The 21,712-nt window shown below is 39.6% G+C and overlaps 1 protein-coding gene and 1 long non-coding RNA gene across 3 annotated transcripts; both read left to right on the top strand.

Annotated features, from left to right (window-relative positions):
• The first annotated feature begins 1,912 nt into the window (after positions 1-1,912).
• Positions 1,913-4,650, top strand: LOC131828693 (uncharacterized). Of its 2 annotated transcripts, none has more exons than XR_009352547.1 (3): positions 1,913-2,088; positions 2,500-2,590; positions 4,444-4,650. It is a non-coding gene; the product is annotated as an uncharacterized LOC131828693 (long non-coding RNA). The 2 variants fall into 2 exon arrangements; XR_009352546.1 differs by lacking the exon at positions 4,444-4,650 and adding an exon at positions 3,103-4,378.
• Positions 4,651-4,774: 124 nt separating this feature from the next.
• Positions 4,775-14,898, top strand: ZNF485 (zinc finger protein 485; the record flags this gene model as incomplete). Its single annotated transcript, XM_059169570.1, is given in 4 exon segments — positions 4,775-4,913; positions 5,709-5,804; positions 13,347-14,239; positions 14,241-14,898. Coding segments are annotated over 4 exon segments (1,317 nt in total), but the record flags the coding sequence as incomplete, so codon positions are not given.
• Positions 14,899-21,712: the final 6,814 nt, after the last annotated feature.

Below are 21,712 nucleotides of genomic sequence, written 5' to 3' on the forward strand. Positions count from 1 at the left end.
CCTCCACATTTTTGTTCAGTTGGTCTCTCAATGGATTGGATGATGCCAGTCCATATTGGTAAAGGTAGATCTTCTTTACTCAGTCTACTGATTCAAATGGTAAATATTTTCTGGAAACACTCTCACAGACACACCCAGAATTAATGTTTTACCAGCTGTCTGGGCATCCCTTGACACAAAACTAATCATGACAAACATGATCTAGACTTTACCTGTCTTTAGTGTTCTTACCACATTGACCTTTTGTTGTTTCTCAAATAAACCAAGTATACTCTGTAGGGGCTTTGCATCTGCTGTTTTATCAGCCTGAAACTAACTTCCCACAGATACACTTCTCTTTTTGTTATCTCACTTTCTAAAGATTTCTGCATATATGATCTCTTATCAAAGGGGCCAGTCCTTACAGCTCTATATTAAATAAAAATAATCTTCTCACCTCTTTACCTTGATTTTATTGAATCTCTCTCTTTTAGATGTCCATTTGAATGTAAGCTCTTTGAGGGGATGGGCATTATTTTATTTTTTTTTTAAGATTTTATTTATTTATTTGACAGAGAGAAATTACAAGTACACTGAGAGGCAGGCAGAGAGAGAGAGAAGGAAGCAGGCTCCCTGCTGAGCAGAGAGCCCGATGCGGGACTTGATCCCAGGACCCTGAGATCATGACCTGAGCCGAAAGCAGCGGCTTAACCCACTGAGCCACCCAGGCGCCCCCATTATTTGTTTTGTACACTGTCATTATACTGACAACTTTTGAAACTTGCAAAGAAGAGTTTATTCAAGACTTTATTGTATTGCTATATGGAAGAGAGCCTGAACTTAACTCCCAATATAACAGAGACAAGTTGGGATTTATAGCCAACTGACAGGGTGAAGGAGTAATGGAAAATGACTATGAAGAAACTGATTAGGTATGAAGATGGAGGGAGGGCAGAATAGAATTTGGTTAGAGATCAAGGGTGGGGGATTTTTTTTTAAAAAGACTATTTATTTAAGATGGAGAGTGAGCATGAGCCCAGGGACAGAGGGGGAGGGAGAAGGAGAAGGAGGCTCCCCGTGCTTAATCAACTGAGCCACCCAGGTGCCCAGTTGGGGGAATTCTTGATGAACTGGCTTAGTAGGATTCTTCGCTAAAATTGGGCTCATTAGTCCAAAGACAAGGTCTTGCAGAAGAGGATTCTGAGGATTCTGACCAAAATTTGGTTAAGGAGGAAGTCCTTGTCAAGTGCTCTGTCCTTGGCATCTAGAATAGTGAGTGGCATTTAGCAGGGCACTGGTTAATTACTGTTAATTTGGTGAATAAATGCCCCATTCTGAGAAATAGTCTTCCGAATAAAAAGTCTTAATTGAACAAAAGAGATATATTTTCCTTCCTAAGCTGTCAAATTCCTGGAGTTTGTGAGTAGGACTCCCCCCCCCCCCTAGAAAATGACACGTTTTTTTAAAAAATGGTTTCAATCTTGTTCCATTTTCTATGTCAGCAAATAGTGAGGAAGTTTTTAGTGTACCAATCTTGGCTGCACATTAGAATCACGTGGGAGCTTTAAAAAGCCCCCATGCCAGGGCTACCTAGGAACACGAGGTAGGCCCCATTTCTTTTTATTTATTTATTTTTGCCGGGGAGAAGGCACAAGAAGGGGGAGCGGCAGGCAGAGGGAGAAGCAGGATTCCTGGTCAGCAAGGAGCCCCAGGCGGGACTCTATCCCAGGACCTGGGGATGGGGATTGTGACCTGAGCGGAAGGCAGCGGGGTTAACCCGTTGAGCCACCCCGGCGTTCCGCCCTGTAGCTTTTTAAAGCTCTTAAAGCTATGCACAAAAAGGTATAGGAAGAAGATTCAGAGCCTAGACTGCACCCCAGACTACATTTCCCAGAGGCCCCCGCGGACGCTTCTGTTTCCGGCCCTGCCCGCTTCCGCGAGAGTAGAATCGGCTTCCTGTAAGCTTGAAGGTCTCTGTGGCAAGTACCTTTCCGGATGGTCGCAGTTTTTCCGTGTCCTCTGCGTCGCAGCGCAGACCGCCCACCCTCGTATCCCAGCCAGCCGAGCTTGGTCCTGGACGCCGTCGCTGGGCTGGGGCACTGAGACCCGGTGCGCCTCTCTTTTCCTGAGGGGGCCCGAAGGAGCTGGCTGAGGAGGGGACGGGCACATGTGGCCGCGGCCCCAACCCAAGGAGCGGTGCCCTGCAGAGTGAGCGCCCTAATCTGTCGCCTGACCTAAAGTTTAAAGGCTTGTACTAAAGCCCAGGGATTGAGTCACCTGTGAGACTTTCCACCCTTGTTCGCGAAGCTGCCTAACTCCCTCACACACCCGGAGCTTGGCCTGAAGCTTGCTGCGGGGTCAGACTCCAGGCAGCCCAGCCGGCTCTGACCTTAACCACCTTCACATATTCACTCACCTGAGAGTAGGGAGGGAGGAGGACTGGTCTTGTCCAGCTTCCAGAAAGTTCTAGCTAGTTTAGGACACGGAGGGACTCGTCACATTTCCTTTCTTCTTTCCCAGATTGGCTTATTGAGGATCCTTTGCCTTTGCCTGGGAGAACAGTTCAGGAGGCAGATGGCCCCAAGTCTACCAAGAGTCCAAATCCAGGCAAGTTTGATTTCAACTTTTCCTGAGAAATCGACACCGTTTTCAAGTGAAGTTGGGTTTATGCTTCTTTCCTGGAAGATACACTCTCAGTACCTGAACCAAATTAGGTTGCCTGAGCCAATCCTGGACTGGTGCAGCTTTACAGAGAAAGGACCCCTCTCTCCACTGTTGTCCTCTCATTTCCTCTCTATCATGACAGAGTTGTTCACTAAGCAGATCTTTGCTTCCCATGCTTTCGTAGTGCTAGAAGCTGAAGAATACTTTGTACATAAAGTATAGCTCTTGCCCCAGAGGGGTTGCCAACTCACAGAAGAGAAAAAACACTCATTTATCCTAGAACAGCAGAGGCTGCAGTGTCAGCGAATGATACACATGACACAGTGATGGTTGTGCTCTTGATGTTCAGGGGTCAGAGGAATCCAAAGGGTGGGTGGGTGGTGGTGGTGGTGGTAGTAATCCTTTTAGTTCTTTTTTTTTTTTTTTAAGATTTTATTTATGTATTTATTTGACAGAGAGAAATCACAAGTAGATGGAGAGGCAGGCAGAGAGAGACAGACTCGATCCCAGCACCCTGAGATCATGACCTGAGCCGAAGGCAGCGGCTCAACCCACTGAGCCACCCAGGCGCCCCAATCCTTTTAGTTCTTCCTGAAGATTAAATGAAGCTTGCATAATTGTAGAAGTTGGGGTGACTAGGGGAAGGCTAAGACATGAGTGAAGCCATTACATCTGAATGGTCCCAGAGAAATTTGGAAACATTTGTGGCCTAGAATGCCAGGGTGGAGTTTGCCCTTATCCTGGAGAAAACTGGGTTTTGAAGGATTTTCAGAAGTTGGCAGGGAGGAATATGTATTTGAGTATTGTACAAATTAAGAGTAACAGAAAATTTTAAAAATTAAAGATTACCTGTATTCCTGTCACACTAACAATTCAAATTATTTCATTTGAAACTGTTTTGCATATGTGTTTTTTAGGTTTGCCCATTTTTTTTTCCTTTTAATATGTCATAGCCATTTCTTCCAATTTGCCCCAGAGTCTGCCATTTTTTGTAGCTCCTTTTTATATTGTAGTCAACCAGCCTGGTGACCTTGAACAAATTCTTTCAACTCTTTGAGCTTTAGTGTTCTTAGCCACAAAGTAGATTTACTTTATGGATAGTCATGGTAGAAATTCAGAGATATGATGTATATCCTGGGACTTAGCATTGTGTCTGGTACATATAAGTTGCCATTGCTATATATACATATATATAGGTAGATATATGTCTATATTTACCTATATATATTATGTAATATATATTATTTATCAGTAAATTCTAGGATAAAGCCAGTTTTACTCTGCATGTCTTTTGGAATTTCAGTTCATTTGTTGATTGACAAATCCTTGGACACTTCCAAAGTGTGCCAACCAGTATTTTAGGCTGGTGACACAGCAGTGACCCAAGTGGTCCCTAACCTCCTGGAGCTCACATTATAGATGATACCGACAATAAATCTGATCCTGCCAGGAAGGGAGAAATCCTGTGAAGAAAGTGAAGTGGTTCATGGGATAGAAGGTGGTAGAGGATGGGAGAAGATAACTTTCTGGTGAAGTGACATTGAAGTAAAGATATACAAAATGAGGGATGAGCAAATGCTAGGCCCAGAGGAAGGAGCATGATCGGTGCGTTGGAAGAGCAGGAGGAGCCCAGTGTGGTTCAAATGAGGAGCCACTACCTCCCTTTATCCCTGGCTGGATTTTCCAGCTTCTTATCTTCTAATTTGTTGTTCGTGTGTAACAAGTCTGCTTTCTGAGCCCCCTTGATCCTTTTATTTATTTATTTATTTATTTAAAAAGATTTATTTATTTGTCAGAGAGAGAGCGAGCAAGAGCAAGCACAGGCAGACACAGTGGAAGGCAGAGTCAGAGGGAGAAGCAGGCTCCCTGCGGAGCAAGGAGCCCGATGTGGGACTCGATCCCAGGACGCTGGGATCATGACCTGAGCCGAAGGCAGCTGCTCAACCAACTGAGCCACCCAGGCGTCCCCCTTGATCCTTTTATTAACTGTGTTCCACTTCCCTCTGCATAAACAATCTGGAATATCAGAAGCTGGCCTTGAACGTGTAGCTTTCCTTTTCCCGTGAGGACTTCCTTGTTCCCTACTTCAGGGTCAAAGGTGTAAACAGTTCCTGGATGAGCAGAGTTGGGTTTGATTTTGCAGGGATCACTAACATTTGGGGATGTTGCTCTGACCTTTACCCAGTTTGAATGGAAACACCTGGATACCACTCAGCAGACGCTGTATAGGGATGTGATGCCGGAAAACTATGGGAATTTGGTGTCTTTGGGTAAGAGTGTCTTTTTTTTTTTTTTTAAGACTTTATTTGAGAGAGAGAGCTTGAGCATGCATGCATGTGAGTAAAGGGGAGAGGGGCAGAGTGAGAGGAAGAAGCAGACTCCCACTGAACAGGGAACCCCAGGCATCCCAGGACCCCAGGATTATGACCTGAGCTGAAGGCAGATCCTTAACTGATTGAGCCACCCAGGTGCCCCTTAAGGATGTCTTTTTAACTCAAAATTGAATTCCTTGGAAACTGTGGGTTTTCACAAGGTGTATAGGTATTTAAAGATCTTAAATAGGAGGTTTTGTTTGTTTTTAGCATGGGCTTTGAGACTGGAGTTAATGCTCATTGTGTCCCTCAGAAAGTCAGAGGCATAGGGGCGCCTGGGTGGCACAGTGGGTTAAAGCCTCTGCCTTCGGCTCAGGTCATGATCTCAGGGTCCTGGGATCGAGCCCCGCATCGGGCTCTCTGCTCAGCGGGAGCCTGCTTCCTCCTCTCTCTCTCTCTGCCTGCCTCTCCACCTACTTGTGATCTCTGCCTATCAAATAAATAAATAAAATCTTAAAAAAAAAAAAAAAAAAGAAAGTCAGAGGCGTAGAGTTTAAAATGGCAGCATTGTGGGCAGTCTAGGCCAGTCTCTAAATTTTTCCATGTTTGTGTCTATAACTACATGATTTGGACATCCTGATACCACAGAGAGTGCTATCCTTCCTGACATGGAGACCTCTGTGAGATTGAGGTCTGGAATAACTGCTTTTGCTCATTACCACCATAGCATTCCTTTTCTTTCTGTATGAACAGGCCTTCTCTCTTCCAAACCCAAACTTATCACCAAGCTGGAGCAAGGGGCAGAGCCATGGATGGAAGTACAACAGATTCCATCAAATACTTGTTCTGGTGAGTGAGGTGGGTACCATTTCAAGCAGTAGCTGAACACACTGAATGGTTAGGAAGGGTTCTTGGTGAGAAGGCTCATCTTAGAGGGCCCATGTCTGGGCAGCAAGGCTGGGGTACTTGACACAAGTTTCCTCTTTTAAATGTCACTGTCATATCAAATGACTTGCCATTTTTCTCTTCATTCCTATGTAGAGGAGCTCCCTTCTTCTTCTTCTTTTTTTTTTTTAAAGATTTTATTTATTTATTTGTCAGAGAGAGAGCGAGCGAGAGCGAGCATAGGCAGACAGAGTGGAAGGCAGAGTCAGAGGGAGAAGCAGGCTCCCTGTGGAGCAAGGAGCCCGATGTGGGACTCGATCCCAGGACGCTGGGATCATGACCTGAGCCGAAGGCAGCTGCTTAACCAACTGAGCCACCCAGGTGTCCCAGGAGCTCCCTTCTTGAGGGCTTCAGGCCCACGACCTCTTGCTCGGAAATCCTCAGTTTCTTTTTTTTAAAATTTTTTAATTTATTTGACAGAGAGAAATCACAAGTAGACGGGGAGGTAGGCAGAGAGAGAGAGGGAAGCAGGCTCCCCGCTGAACAGAGAGCCCGATGCGGGACTCAATCCCAGGACCCTGAGATCATGACCCGAGCCAAAGGCAGCGGCTTAACCCACTGAGCCACCCAGGCACCCCGGAAATCCTCAGTTTTTTTATGTGTTTTTTTTCCCTTCCCATTTGCAGGCACTTGTCAGGCTATACTTTGGGTTTCTGTCTTCTGTCCATTCTCAATTCCTTTCAATTTCTGTCATGATTAACTTAATAAATGACTCTCTATCCCTTTCTAGTTTTAATATCCATTATCTCTAATCATATAGTGGCAGTGGCAGATTCCAAATGTAAGCATAGTTTCGTACTATTAGATAATTACTATTTTTGGCAAACAAACTGATGGGGAAGCATTTTCTTCTCTTGTGGTCTTTTTCTCTGTTACCCTTTGCTCTTGACTCTCATTTTTTTTTTTTTTTTTTTTTACATATACTCTGCATAAATTTCTGTGTGTCACTTTCTTCATGTCATAATTCATTTCAAAATCTTTAAAAAGGGATGTTTCTTTCACCTAAAATATTTATCCTGCCAATATTCCTTTTTAAAAAAACTCTGTTATTTTGTCTGTATCATCCTTAGAGAAACTTTTATAACTGTATTTCATGGAACATACCAAGGATGCACAGTTTGTTTAACCTAGGTTTTTGGTTTTGTTTTGTTTTTTAATGCTTTTCAGTAATTCTTTTTGTTCTTACTACGTTTAATGTGTTTTCCCTAAGTTTTTGGGTAGATTATTTTTTTCAAAAAGATTTTATTTATTCATTTGAGAGAGAGAGAGCATGAGCAGGGGGGAAGGGCAGAAGAAGAGGGAGAAGCAGACTCTCTGCTGAGCAGGAAGACTGACTCTGGGCCGATCCCAGGACCGTGAGATCATGCCCTGAGCCCAAGGCAGATACTTAACTGACTGAATGACCCAGGAACCCCTGTGTAGATTCTTTATAGGGTAATAGTAGTAACTCACTCTTCCTTCTTTGTTCTTTCTGTTTTGATTTTGGTATTTTTTGATATAAAATGTTTAGAATTTAGATATGTAGTAAAAGCTAGCAGTGTTTCCTTTGACATTTCTTCCATCCATTTGGCAGACTAATAAATCTTTATACAAAGATTCCACAACCATTCCATGTTTCACAGTTTCCCCTCTTTTTTTGCATATTCCACTCTATTGGTTTTAGAAATGCATATGGTATAAATTTCAGGTGGTTCAAATGGTATGCAGCTTTCTTCACATACCTTTCTTAATCATCTAGTTCCTCTTCCCAGAGGCATCTTTGTATAAATTTCTTGTGGAAATTTCCAAACATAATGTATGCTTTGCAAGAATATACATGTATTCCTTTTTTTTTTTAAAGGTATATGGTTGTACACTATTCCGTGTCTTGCTTTTGTCATACCTTGGAAATCATTTCACATAGCTACATTGTTTAGAGTGCTGTTTTATTTTTAATGGCTGTATAGTTTTCCATTTTACAGATTATACTGTAACTTATATACTCAGTTTCTTATTGGACATAGTAACTATGAACAGTGGTGCAGTGATTATTGATACACATATCAATTCTCTCAAGTACAAGTAAATCTAAAATAAATTCTAGAACAATAATTTATAGGTGAAAGTGTAAGTATATTTTTAAATTGGTGGACAATACTAGTATCCATACATTTATACTCCTGTTGACAATGTATGATTGTCATACCAGATGCCAATCTGATCATACCTCATCAAGAGTGTCTTAAACTTTTTGATAATTTCTAATCTGATAGTTAAAACCTTTTATTTTATTGTAATTTTGATAGGCATTTCTCTTATCAGGAGTGTGGTTGAGTGTAGATTTTTTATGTTTTTTTTTTTTTTTTTTAATTTTATTTATTTATCAGAGAGAGAGAGAGGGAGAGAGCGAGCACAGGCAGACAGAATGGCAGGCAGAGGCAGAGGGAGAAGCAGGCTCCCCGCTGAGCAGAGAGCCCGATGCGGGACTCGATCCCAGGACCCTGAGATCATGACCTGAGCGGAAGGCAGCAGCTTAACCCACTGAGCCACCCAGGCGCCCCTTATGTTTGTTTTATATTGACTTTTTTGTATTGTCAACTATAATGGTAATGATGGATATGCTTCTCTTTTAGTGTTTCTAATGGGATTGTGTCTATGATTCTTCCATTTAACTGGTTATTAGGTTGGGATACAAAAATGTTATGTAAAGGAAGTATTTAATTCACTTCTTTCATTAAGAAATTATTGTTTTTCAAGTAAGCATGGACATTGGATTTTTTTTTAAGATTTTATTTATTTATTTGACAGAGAGAGATCACAAGTAGGCAGAGAGGCAGGCAGAGGGTGTGGGGGAAGCCAGCTCCTTGCTGAGCAGGGAGCCGGATGCGGGCTTGATCCCAGGACCCTGAGATCATGACCTGAGCCGAAGCCAGTGGCTTTAACAACTGAGCCACCCAGGTGCCCCATGGACATTGAATTTTATCAAGTGCCTCTCAGCCTGTGTGAAGATAATATCTTTCTTTTCCCTTTTGATCTGTTAATACGGTAAATTTTACTTTCAATTATCTTAACGACTTTGCATTCTTAATAGAACCATCTTGGTTATGACATCATTACATTATTTTTTAAATATGCTAGTAGATGATTCTGTTTGCTAATCTTTTATGTAAGTTTTTGCGTTGATATTTGTAAAAAATTTATTTACATTTTTCTTTCTTGTCAGGCCATTTTCATTAGGTCTTGATTTCAGTTTTTTTTTAAATAAGGAAACATTTATTTATTTATTATTTTTTAAAATATTTTATTTACTTATTTGACAGAGATCACAAGTAGGCAGAGAGGCAGGCAGAGAGAAAGAGGAGGAAGCAGGCTCCCTGCAGAGCAGAGAGCCCAATGTGGGGCTCGATCCCAGGACCCTGTGATCACAACCCGAGCTGAAGGCAGAGGCTTTAACCCACTGAGCCACCCAGGTGCCCCTAATCTTTCTCTCTCTCTTTTAAAGATTTATTTATTTATTTATTAGAGAGAGAGAGATAGAGAGAGAGAGAGAGAGTTCACAAGTAGGCAGAGAGGCAGACAAAGAGAGGGGGAAGCAAGCTCCCCACTGAACAGAGAGCCCGATGTGGGTCTTAATCCCAGGACTCTGGAATCATAACTCGAGCCAAAGGCAGAGGCCCAACTCTCTGAGCCATCCAGGTGCCCCAGTTTTGTAATACCTCTTAAAAATTTTTTTGAACCTTTCCTATTTTCATCCTCTGGTATAGTTTAATTCACATGATAGCTGGTTCCCTGAAAGTTTGGCCGTTGTTTTGTTTTTACTTATTTTTAATGGCAGGTTCAGGGGAGAGGAATTGGGGGGTAGTTATTTGATGATATTCTTTCTTCATGATCATGGTATCTCCCCTGCCAGGTAAGTATGATGATGATATTCTTTCTTTTATAGTAGCTTGTCCAAGTAGATTTTCGCTTTCTCTCAAAACAGTTTTGGTAATTTATAATGTCCTAAAAATATCCAGTAATTCAAGTTCTCAAATTTGTCTGTGTAAATTTGAACAAAGTACCTTTCTGATTTTTTAAAAATTGTATTTATTTATTTAAGATGGGTTGCGAGGGGACATGCTGAGAGGAGGGGCAGAGGAAAAGGGAGAAGCAGATTCCCTGATGACCAGGGAGACCAACATGGGGCTTGATCCCAGAACTCTGGGATCATGGCCTGAGCTGAAGGTAGACACTTAACTGAGTGAACCACCCAGGTGCCCCGACTTTATGAATCTTTTTGATTTTTATTTGTTTATTTTTAAAAAGTTTATTTATTTTTTAAAGTAACCTCTATGTCCAACGCGGGGCTCAAACTCATGACCCTGAGTTCTCATGACCCTCAGTTCTTCCAACTGAGCCAGCTGATTCATTTTGTAATATCCTCTACATTTATGGTTACTTTCTACTGATTTCTTATATTATTTATTTGCCTTTTTAAGATTTATTAACTCTTTTGCTTTTTTAAAGAGCTCTTAGATGTATTTATCTATTATTATATTCCATTTTTTAATATTTAATTCCTTTTCCTTTTAGTTTTCTTAGGTTTATTTACCTTTGCTAACCTTCTTAATTGTTAACTTAAATTCATTGATTTTCATTCTTGTTTATGTAATATATATATTTAAAGCTTTCAGCTTTTGTTTGTACAGTGTTTTGGTTGTATTCAGTAGATTCTGATATGGTTTTCATGATTATTAGATATTTTGCACTTTGTGTTTTCATTACTCTGACAAAGTATTAAGAGACTCATAAGCTCATAAGAGACTCAAAGTATTAAGAGACTCATAAGTATTAAGAGACTCATAAGAGACTCAAAATATTAAGAGACTCATAATACTCAAAGTATTAAGAGACTCAAAAAATTTTTTTTAAATTTTTTTAAAGATTTTATTTATTTATTTGACAGACAGAGATCACAAGTAGGCAGAGAGGCAGGCAGAGAGAGAGGGGGAAGCAGGCTCCCCGCTGAGCAGAGAGCCCGATGCGGGGCTCGATCACAGGGCCCTGAGATCATGACCCGAGCCAAAGGCAGAGGCTTAACCCACTGAGCCACCCAGGCGCCCCTCTTAAAGAAAAAAATTTTTAAAAATTTAATACATAATATAGAAAAGTTGATAAAAAATATATATACACAGTCTAAATTAGTATTTTTAAAGCCACTACTATGTAACCAGCACTCACGTCAAGGAAAAGAACATTGGCAATACTACTAAATCACATGTTGATCCCTCCCAATAATTAGCCATCCTCTCTCCACCCCCCCAAACTAACACTAAAGTTTATTTGGCCACTTTGATTCATTGTCCTTGCTGCTGGAACCAAGTTCCCAGGTGATGCTGCTGCTGATGCTATTGGGCTGGGAACCATACTTTGAAAACCATTGCTGGAGTATTTTATTCATTGCATGGCTATTCTATAGCTTGTCTCATATATGTGTATGGAAATTTGGGATATTTCCAGCTTTTGACTGTTAGACTATGAACATTCTTATAGGTAGGTTATCTTTTGGTTCATGTGTGGCTATGTTTCTTTTGGGTGTATACCTAAGGAGTGGAATTTCTATTTTATGGGATATGTATATATTCAGCTTTAGTACCTAGTGTCAAATAGGTTTTCAAAGGTTTGTTCCATTTATATTTCTGCCATCAGTGTGAGAGAGTACTCATTTTTTTGTATCTACCAACACTTGATAATGCTAATCTTTTGAAGTTAGGCATTTTTTGGGTGTGTTTATCTCATTGTGGTTTTAATATCCTTATCCATTGTATTTAATGAGGATAAGGACATTTTCAAATGTTTATAGGCCATTATATATCATCTTTTATGAAGTATCTATTCAGAGAATCTTTTCTTGATTACATAGCAGTATCCCCTTCTCTCTGTGGTTTGCTTTTCACTATTAATGGTCTTTTGATGAATAGAAGTTCTTAATTTTGATGACCTCTAGTTTATCACTTTCCCTTTCCTTGTCAGTGTCCTTTTATTTATTTATTTTTCAAAAAAGATTTTATTTATTTGTTTATTTATTTGACAGACAGATCACAAGTAGGCAGAGAGGCAGGCAGAGAGAGAGGGGAAAGCAGACTCCCCGCTGAGCAGAGAGCCCAATCCGGGGCTCCATCCCAGGACTCTGGGATCACGACCCAAGTCGAAGGTAGAGGCCCAACCCACTGAGCCACCCAGGCACACCTTTGTGTCCTTTTAAATAAATCTTTCATTTCCCCATGTTCATGAGAACATTCTATTGTGTTAACTACTAGAAGTTTTATTGTTGGTCTTTTACTTTTAGATTTATCATCCTCTTAGAATTTATTTTTGAGCATGGCAAGAGGTAGGGGTTTATGTTTAACCAACCCCCATACCTCACAAGTACCTGTGTTCTCTCCTTTTCCTCACTGCTCTGCAAGCTACCTTTGTCGTAGAACAATTGTCCATATGCTTCTCTTTCTCTTCATATGACTAATTTGCCTCCACCTACCTTTACAATCAGTATCTTAAAAATTTTCTCTGGTTTAATCATTACACATTAAATGTGTATCTCATCAAAGGCCATTTGAAGGATCTGGACTGTTTCTCACCAGCCTTCCTTTTCAGCTTGAGTTTTCCTAAAAAAATAAGTCTTAGCTCTAGTATCTGATGTATGGAATCTCTCCCCAGGCTAATAAATATAAATAGTAAAAGATATAAGTATAGATATGTATGTATGTATATAAGAAAAAATTCATTCAGTAAAAGAATTGATCAGTGACTTTTATCATAAATTTGGCTCCATTAGTTTTTCAGAATCATCTTACCTATTTTTTCTTGGGTAATAGGTGTGTACTTTGTAAAAAAAAAAAAAAAAAAAAAGAAAGTCGCAATTTGGTGTGTTGTTTTTAAGATATGTTAAAAAACATAGATTACCACAAAGTTTTTTGTTCTTGAGAACTGTTTTTGTTCCTTAAATATTTTGTCTGTTTTTTTTTCTCTGAGACATTAAATATTGGTTCTCTGTTAAATCCTCAGAGAAATGTTATTCTTAAGTTTTTGGAAACATTAAAGTGTTCTCTAATGTACCACCTTATAGCTATATGCCCTAGAAATCATGGTTTGCTTTGGGATATTTTGTTTTCTCTCCAAGTATGTATTTATTCTCACATTCTCATCTATTTTTCGGGGTATGTGTTTTCTATATAACCTTCCTAACCTGCCAACTTTTTAGATTCTCCTTGCATTATTTAAATAAAATATTTATTATATAACTTCCTTCCACTTCTTTAGATTCTTACTTTTATCTTTAGTCTTGCCATCTTTTCTTAGCAAGAATCATCAGTGGGATGAATTAGTTTTACATAACCCTTAATTGTGTAAAATAGAACATTATGCTCTGCAGCTCTCATTTTCAGTATTTCAACATAGCGAATGTTTGAATTAAAACAATTTTTTCAGTCCAGAAGTACTGCTTTGAAACAAAGATGTCCACCCTAAAGCAACATACTTCTGAAGGATCTGTACTGGGAGAGCAAACAAGAAGTGATGTGATGGAAAGAGGCCTGGACTGGGAGGGCAGAATTTCCATGGAGAAGGCACATTATAAATGTGAGGAATGTGGGAAAGTCTTCAAATATAATTCCTCCCTTATTAGCCACCAGAGAAATCATACTGGTGAGAAACCCCATAAATGTAATGAATGTGGGATCGCCTTTATGAGCAGTTCTTCTCTTTTAAATCATTATAAAATTCATACAGACAAGCAGCCGTATAGATGTATTAAATGTGGGAAATTCCTTAAGAAGTACTCAACATTTGTTAATCATCAGAAAATTCCTTCTAGAGAGAAACCTCATAAATGTAATGAATGTGGAAAAGCTTTTGGAAAGAACTCTATCCTTTTACGTCATCAGAGAATTCATACTGGTCAGAAACCCTACAAATGTAATGACTGTGGGAAAGCCTTTGCTCAGAATGTAGCTCTCACTTGTCATGAGAGAATACATAGCAGAGAGAAGCCTTTTAAATGTAATGTATGTGGGAGAGCTTTTAGGGATAACTCAACTGTGTTGGAACATCTGAAAGTCCATACTGGTGAAAAACCATATTGGTGTAATTAATGTGGAAAAACCTTTAGGAAGAGCTCCACTCTTATTAGTCATCAAAGAATGCATACAGGAGAGAAACCCTATCACTGCAGTAAATGTGGAAAATCTTTCAGGTATAGCTCATCCTTTGTTGGACATCAGAAAACTCATAGTGGAAATAAACCCTATCAATGTAATGACTATGGGAAAGTCTTTATGAAGAGCTCAACTCTTATTGGACACCAGAGAATTCATACTGGAGAAAAAGCCCTATTACTGTAAGAAATGTGGGAAATCCTTTAGGCATAGCTCTGGCCTTGTTGAACACCAGAGAATCCATACTGGAGAAAAACCTTATGAATGTAATGTATGTGGGAAGGCTTTTCCCCAGAGTTCAGCCCTTAAACAACATAAGAAAATGCATAACAAAGAAAGAACCATCAAATGTAGTTAGTGTGGTAAATGAAGAAGTAGTTTATTCCTTTTGACTATCAAAGAGGAGACTTCCAACAAATCACACATTTAAGAAAAATAGTCTGTGTGCCTCTATCTGGGAGAACTTCTCATTTGTGAGGATGTTCACTGTAGTATAGTTTGTACTACTGAAATATTTGAAGAATGTAGATGTCTATCAATATGGAAATAGGAAATAGTTACTATAGAACACTATGAAGGAAGCAAAAAGAATGAGGTAGAGCTCTGTGTAGAGTCATAGAAATACATGATATGTTGTTCAAGTTAAGAGAGCAAGTTGAAAAAAATCTACAGGGGCACCTGGATGGCTCAGTGGGTTAAGCCTCTGCCTTCGGCTCAGGTCAAGATCCCAGGGTCCTAGGATTGAGCCCCGCATCGGGCTCTCTGCTCAGCAGGGAGCCTGCTTCATCCTCTCTCTCTGCCTGCCTCTCTACCTACTTGTGATCTCTGTCAAATAAATAAAATCTTAAAAAGAAAATCTACGTATTGTGGTCTAATTTATATTTAAAACAATGAAGCTATTTTTATTTATACATATATTTCCTGTGTATTCAAAAAGATCTGATAAATAAGGTCCAAAAGTTGCTTTCTTTGAGAAGAATGTTTTTATTGTATGATGAAGTGAAATTTTGACTTTGGCTTTGTTTTTTGAAATATTTAATCCTATACACACACACACACACACACGTGTATATATATATATATATATTTCATGCATACTCTATAATTTAACATAGTTGTCTTTCTAAATAAGAGAATTCAGAAACCATAAAAACTTAAAAAAAAATAAAAATTAAAAACTTTTGTATGACCAGAGGCTTCATGATGTTAAAATACAAAGAACCAGACTTGGGGAGAATATTATTATCATATTATAACAAATAATACTTAGAATATCTAAAGAATTCATAAAGATGCATAAGAATAATATAAAATCCCAGGGGCACCAGGGTGGCTGTTGGTTCAATGTACTACTCTTTTTTTTTTTTTTTTTTAAAGATTCTATTTATTTATTTGACAGAGAGAGAGAGACAGCAAGAGAGGGAATACAAAAATGGGGGGTGGGAGAGGGAGAAGCTGACTCCTTGCTGAGCAGGGAGCCTGATGTAGGGCTCGATGTGGGGCTCGATCCCAGGACCCTGGGATCATGACCTGAGCCAAAGCCAGCTGCTTAACAACTGAGCCACCCAGGCGCCCCTAAATATACTACTTTTAATTTTAGCTCAGGTCTTGATCTCATGGTTTTGAGATTAAGCGCTGCATCAGGTTCTGTCCCCGTTGGGGAGTTTGCTTTAGATTCTCTCCCCAACTTTCTCTCTTCCCTTCCCCCATGCATTCACTCTTTCTAAAATAAATAAATAAATCTTAGGGAAAGAAAAGAGTAATATAAAAATCCCATTGGAGAAATGGTTTGGAATATGAATATACAGTTGTCAGAAAAAACAAGTACAAATAGTCAAAAAGAGATAACCAGCTTTAGAGAAATGTGAATTAAAATAACATTTTTTTGTTCTCTTTGGCAAAAATTTATAAGAAATATATTTTGTGCTTTTGAAGATACAGTAAAATAGCCACACCTACATATTGTTGAAGGAATTGTGAATTAAGTTTGATTATGGGAAGTGTAATTTGACTATATTGACCAACTTTTAGAAAGCTACTCTTCGACTTAACATTTCTACTTCTTAAAATCCAATAAAGAGTAAAGAACATCTTTATAGGACTATGGTAAAGAAAAGTTGGGGTCACCATAGTATCTATTACCAGGGCAATGATTAAATTAAGATACATGCACTCATTGGACCACCATGCAGTCATTTAATATATAACCATTACAAATCATTCAATTAATCGGTTAACATTTAATGAGTTAATTTTTTGAAAAGATTTATCTATTTATTTGACAGACAGAGACCACAAATAGGCAGAGAGGAGGCAGAGAGAGAGAGAGGAGGAAGCATGTTCCCTGCCGAGCAGAGAGCCCTATGTGGGGCTCCATCCCAGGACTCCGGGATCATGACCTGAGCTGAAGGCAGAAGCTTTAACTCACTGAGCCACCCAGGCGCCCCAATGAGTTAAATTTTTTGGAAGATTTTATTTATTTATTAGAGAGAGAGAGTGAGTGTGAGCAGGGGGCGGGGCAGAGGGAGAGGGAGAAGCCAAATCCTTGCTGAAAAGGGCTTGGTCCCAGGGTCCTGAAATCATGACCTGAGCTGAAGTCAGATGCTTAACTGACTAAGCCATCTTGGTGCTCTTAATGAGTTATTTTTTTTTAAAGATTTTATTTATTTATTTGACAGAGATCAAAGTAGGCAGAGAGGCAGGCAGAGAGAAAGGGTTAGGAGGAAGCAGGCTCCCTTCTGAGCAGAGAGCTGGATGCGGGGCTTGATCCCAGAACCCTGAGATCATGACCTGAGCTGAAGGCAAAGGCTTAACCCATTGAGCCACCCAGGCGCCCCAATGATTTAATTTTTTAATTAACAGGGAAAGATGTCTAAGACATAAGTGGGAAAAAAGCCGAATTGTGTAATAATATAGGACCTATTTAATATAGTTTGTGCACTATTTCAATCTTTCATTCAAATATATGACTTGTAGTTTAAAATATAGAATAAAGCAAGATTATTGAGGAGTTTTTTAGAACAGAAAGGAGAGGAACTAAACATTCAGCTCAAACTAGAAAAGGGCTGGTATTAATTAAAAGCACAGTTGGGTATATTTGTGTGTGTGTTTTTTTATTTATTTATCACAAGTAGATCACAAGTAGGCTGAGAGGCAGAGAGAGAGAGAGGAGAGAGCAGGCTTCCCGCTAAGCAGAGAGCCCGATGCAGGGCTTGATCCCAGGACTCTGGGATACATGACCAGAGCTGAAGACAAAGGCTTTAACCCACTGAGCCAGCCAGGCACCCTAGTATGTGTGTTATTAGTGAAAACTGGTTAAGCTTTGGAGAGCAGTTTGACAATGTGAATGTGAATCTAAATTTGTGCTCCCATTGACCTGGAAAAGCCACTCTCAATTCGCCTAGCTTACAGAGATTGTATTGCTCATCATAGCACTGTTTGTAATAAAACCCTGGGAAGAGGTGGGAAAAACACCTAGGGTAGGAAAATATTTAAATACATTATAGAGCTTTCATAGACTGATATCTGTTTTTAGTGGTACATTATAAGCCACGCAGACTTCATTACCATTTTGTTAATGCTCACAGATTGTGTATCAAGAAATCAGAAAGCAGAGCAGGAGCAATTTTCTAACTGTATGATGTTTGGGTCTCAGCTGGGAAAACTCAAGGCTGGAATTGACTTAGCAGTTGCATGGTTAAATCATTTGAGGCTGTCGCAGTACAGTAGCCACAAGTGGCTGATGAGCAGTTAAAAACAGGCTGGTCTGAATTGAGATGTGCTGTAAGTGTAAAGTATACATTGGATTTTGAAGACATAGTATGAAAAAACTAAAGTATCTCAATTTTTCAATGTTATTACATGTTAGAATTGTATTTTGGATAAATAGGTTAAGTTAAATATATTAAAATTATTTAGAATGATTTTAACGTGTCTGCTAGAAAATTTAGTTACATATGAGACCCATATTTGGGGCTCACATTGTATTTCTATTGGTCAGTTCTGGTTTGAAAGCATGTTTACAGGTTTGGTGGTTGATGCTATTGGCTAGGACCTCAGATAGGGCTGCAGGACAGCTGAAGCTGAAGTGAGTGTAACCTGTGGTGTCTTGGGGTGCTCAGCATAGGGGGCACCCTAGTGGGGTGGCTGGAGCCAAGGCAGGATATGGGCCAGGGGTTTCTGGGGGTGCTAACTTAGAGGGGGTACCCTGACAGGGTGGCTGGAGCTGAGGTGGGTCACAAATTGGGGGTTCCCAGGGTGCTCTGTGAAGGGAGTGCTTTGGCAAGGTGACATTTTTGTGAGTGGAAGTTTGTACTTTTTGACTCCCATCACTCATGTAAGCCCCCTTGTCACAGATTAATTTATTGTGTGTTTATTTCTGGGATCTCTTTTCTGTTCCATTGATCTCTGTGTCTCTTTTATGTCAATACATAGAGATTTGATTACGATGGTTTTGTAATATAGTTTGAAATCAGGGAGCATGTTGTCTCCAGTGTTGTTCTTATCAAGATTGTCTTGACTATTTGGGGTCTTTTGTGGTTCCATACAATTTTTAGGATTGTCTATTTCTTTTCTTTTTTTAAGATTTCATTTATTCGAGAGAGAGAGAGATATATAGTGAGAGACAGCACAAGCAGAAGGGAGAGGGAGCAGCAGACTCTTCTGAGCCAGGAGCTTGATGCGGGGCTTGATCCCAGGACCCTGGGATTACTACCTGAGCTGAAGGCAGACACTTAAACTATGGAGCCACCCAGGTGCCCCAGGATTGTCTGTTTCTGTGAAAAATGCCATTGGAGTTTAGATAGGGATTTCATTGAATATGTAGATTGCTTTGAGTAGTGTGGGCAGTTTTTTTTTTTTTAAGATTTTATTTATTTATTCATGAGAGAGAGAGAGAGAGAGAGGCGGAGGCAGAGGGAGAAGTAGGCTTGATGCAGGACTTGATCCCAGGACCCTGGAATCATGACCTGAGCTGAAGGCACTTAGCTGACTGAGCCACTCAGGCGCCCTTAGTGAGGACATTTTAACAATATTAATTTTTCCATCCCTGAGCCCAGAATATCTTTTCATTTATTTGTCTTACTCAATTTCTTTCATCAATGCCTTATAGTTTTTAGTGTACAGGTTTTCTCCACCTCTTTTGTTAGATTTATTTCTAGATATTTTATTCTTTTTGGTGCAATTGTAAGTCAGATTGTTTCCTCAGTTTCTCTTTCTGATTGTTATTGGTGTACAGAAATGCAACAGATTTTGTATATATATTTATTTTCTATGCTTGACTGAATACATTTACTAGTTTTAACTGTGTAAGGGCCTATTTAGCCAGAGTGGCTCCACCTTGATTGAACAGCCATTTTGTTGTTTATGCAGTAAAACTTAAACTGACCCTGCCACCAGCCCCCCAGGGGAACTTACTTAAAAGTAAGTCCAGGAAACCAGTAAAATATGGTCGACCAGTCCCTGATAACAGAGCCCAAAAAGGAGGGCGGGTCAGGTCAGGTGGAGATAACAGCCCGAATGCAGGGATGAGTCGGGCCAGGTGGAGCCATCCACTCAGTGGGGTGCACATACTGTATCCCTAGCTACCAAGGAGTGTGGGCCTCTGCCTTTTGGGTGCCAATTCTGACCAAGGTGATAGGTTAGTTCAAATAGCTACTATGGGGTGAATTGTAATTCAATTGGCCACCCTTGTGTGATCTAGCATGACTATGCAGCTTTTTCTGTGTGTTATAATCTCATTTGCCACCTGTGTGTGGCCAAGGTCAATCACATGGCCTTTGCTCTATAAAAGTTAGTCTGTAAGGCAGGGAGGGTTCGCCCTCTCTGTAAGAGGCGGCCCAGAATGGTTGGTTTGATTCTCAGTGCTTGGCACGAAATAAAGTTTTGCTTGACCTTCGCTTTGTATCAGTCTCACTCCTTTGATTATGGACCTAACAGTTGGTTTTTGGTGATGTCTTTGGGTTTTCTTTTCCTTTTTCAGAGAGAGAGCATGCATATGGCGGGGTGGTAAGGAGGGAATCTTCAGCAGGCTCCATGCCTAAAGTGGAGTCCAATGCAGGGCTGGATCTCACAACCCTGAGATCTGTTTCTAGAAACTGATCCGTTCTTCTAAGGTGTCTAATTTGTTGGCCTATAATTGTTCATAGTAGGCTCTGTGATCCTTTGTATTTCTGTGGCATCAAGTTGTAATGTCTTCTCTTTCATTTCTGATTTTGAATCCCCTTATCTTTTTTTCTGGGTGAGCCTTGATAAAGGTTTGTCAGTTTTGGTTATCTTTTTTTTTTTTTAAGATTTTATTTATTTATTTGTCAGAGTGAGAGCATGGAGAGCTACAGGCAGAACAGGTAAGCAGGCTTCCCACCGAGCAGGGAGCCCAATATGGGGCTTGATCCCAGGACCCCAGGATCATGACCCGAGCCGAAGGCAGATGCTTAACAACTGAGCCACCCTGGCACCCCTCATTGATCTTTTCTATTTAGTTTTTAGTCTTTTCTTCTTAGTCTCTTTTCTTTAGAGACTTTTCTTTTTAGTCTCCATGCTATTTATTTCTGTGTTATTTATTTAGTCTCTCTGTTATTTATGATATTTGTTATGTTCTTTCTTCTGCTAACTTTGGTTTATTTTTTAAGATTTTGTTTATTTTTTTGAGAGGGAGAGAGAGAGAGCAAGAATGCAAGAGCAGGGGGAGGGAGAAGCAGACTCCCCACTGAGCAGGGAACCTGACATGGGGCTCAGTCCCAGGACCCTGGGATCATGATCTGAGCTGAAGGCAGATGCTTAACTGACTGAGCCATCCAGGTTCCCCTAACTTTGGGCTTTGCTTTGTTGTTCTTCTGGTTCCTTTAGGTATAATGTTAGAGTGTTTGAGATCTGTTTTTTCCTTGATGTAGACATTAAATGTTATGAGTTTCTCATAGAACTGCCTTAGCTGCATCCCATAGATTTTGGTATGCCATATTTTCATTTATATTTGCTTTAAGTATTTTTTAATTTCCCTTTTGATTTCTTCTTTGACCAATTGGTTGTTCAGTACCATGTTTCATTGCCACATATTTGTGAGTTTTTCAATTTTCTTTTTGTAATTGATTTTCTACTTTCATACCATTGTGGTTAGAAAAGATGCCTGATATGCATTTCTGTGGTATCAGTTGTAATGTCTGATATCAGACTGAAATAAATTTCAGCCTTCTGAAATTTATTAAGGTTTGTTTTGTAGCCCAATATCTGATCAATTCTAGAGAATATTCCATGTGTGAAAAGAATGTATTCTATTGGTTTAGGATGGACTGTTCTATATATATCTGTTACAGTCTTAGATATAAGTTATATATCTGTTAATTCCATCCATGTTTCCTTACTGATTTTATGTCTGTATGATATCAGTGGTGTATTAAAGTCCTTTGGTATTATTGCATTATTGTCTGTTTCTCCCTTTATTTCTGTCAACATTGCTTTATATATTTAGGCATTCCTATATTGGGTGCATAAATATTTACAAATGTTTTACATCTTGTTGGATTGACCCCTTTATCACTATATAATGGCCTTCTTTGTTTCTGATTGTAGTCTTTGTTTTAAGTTCTATTTTGTCTGTTATATGTATAGCTGCCCCAGCTTTCTTTTGGTTCTCATTTGCATGGA

This window comes from Mustela lutreola, chromosome 4 (assembly GCF_030435805.1).
Source record: "Mustela lutreola isolate mMusLut2 chromosome 4, mMusLut2.pri, whole genome shotgun sequence".
Classification (NCBI taxonomy): domain Eukaryota; kingdom Metazoa; phylum Chordata; class Mammalia; order Carnivora; family Mustelidae; genus Mustela; species Mustela lutreola.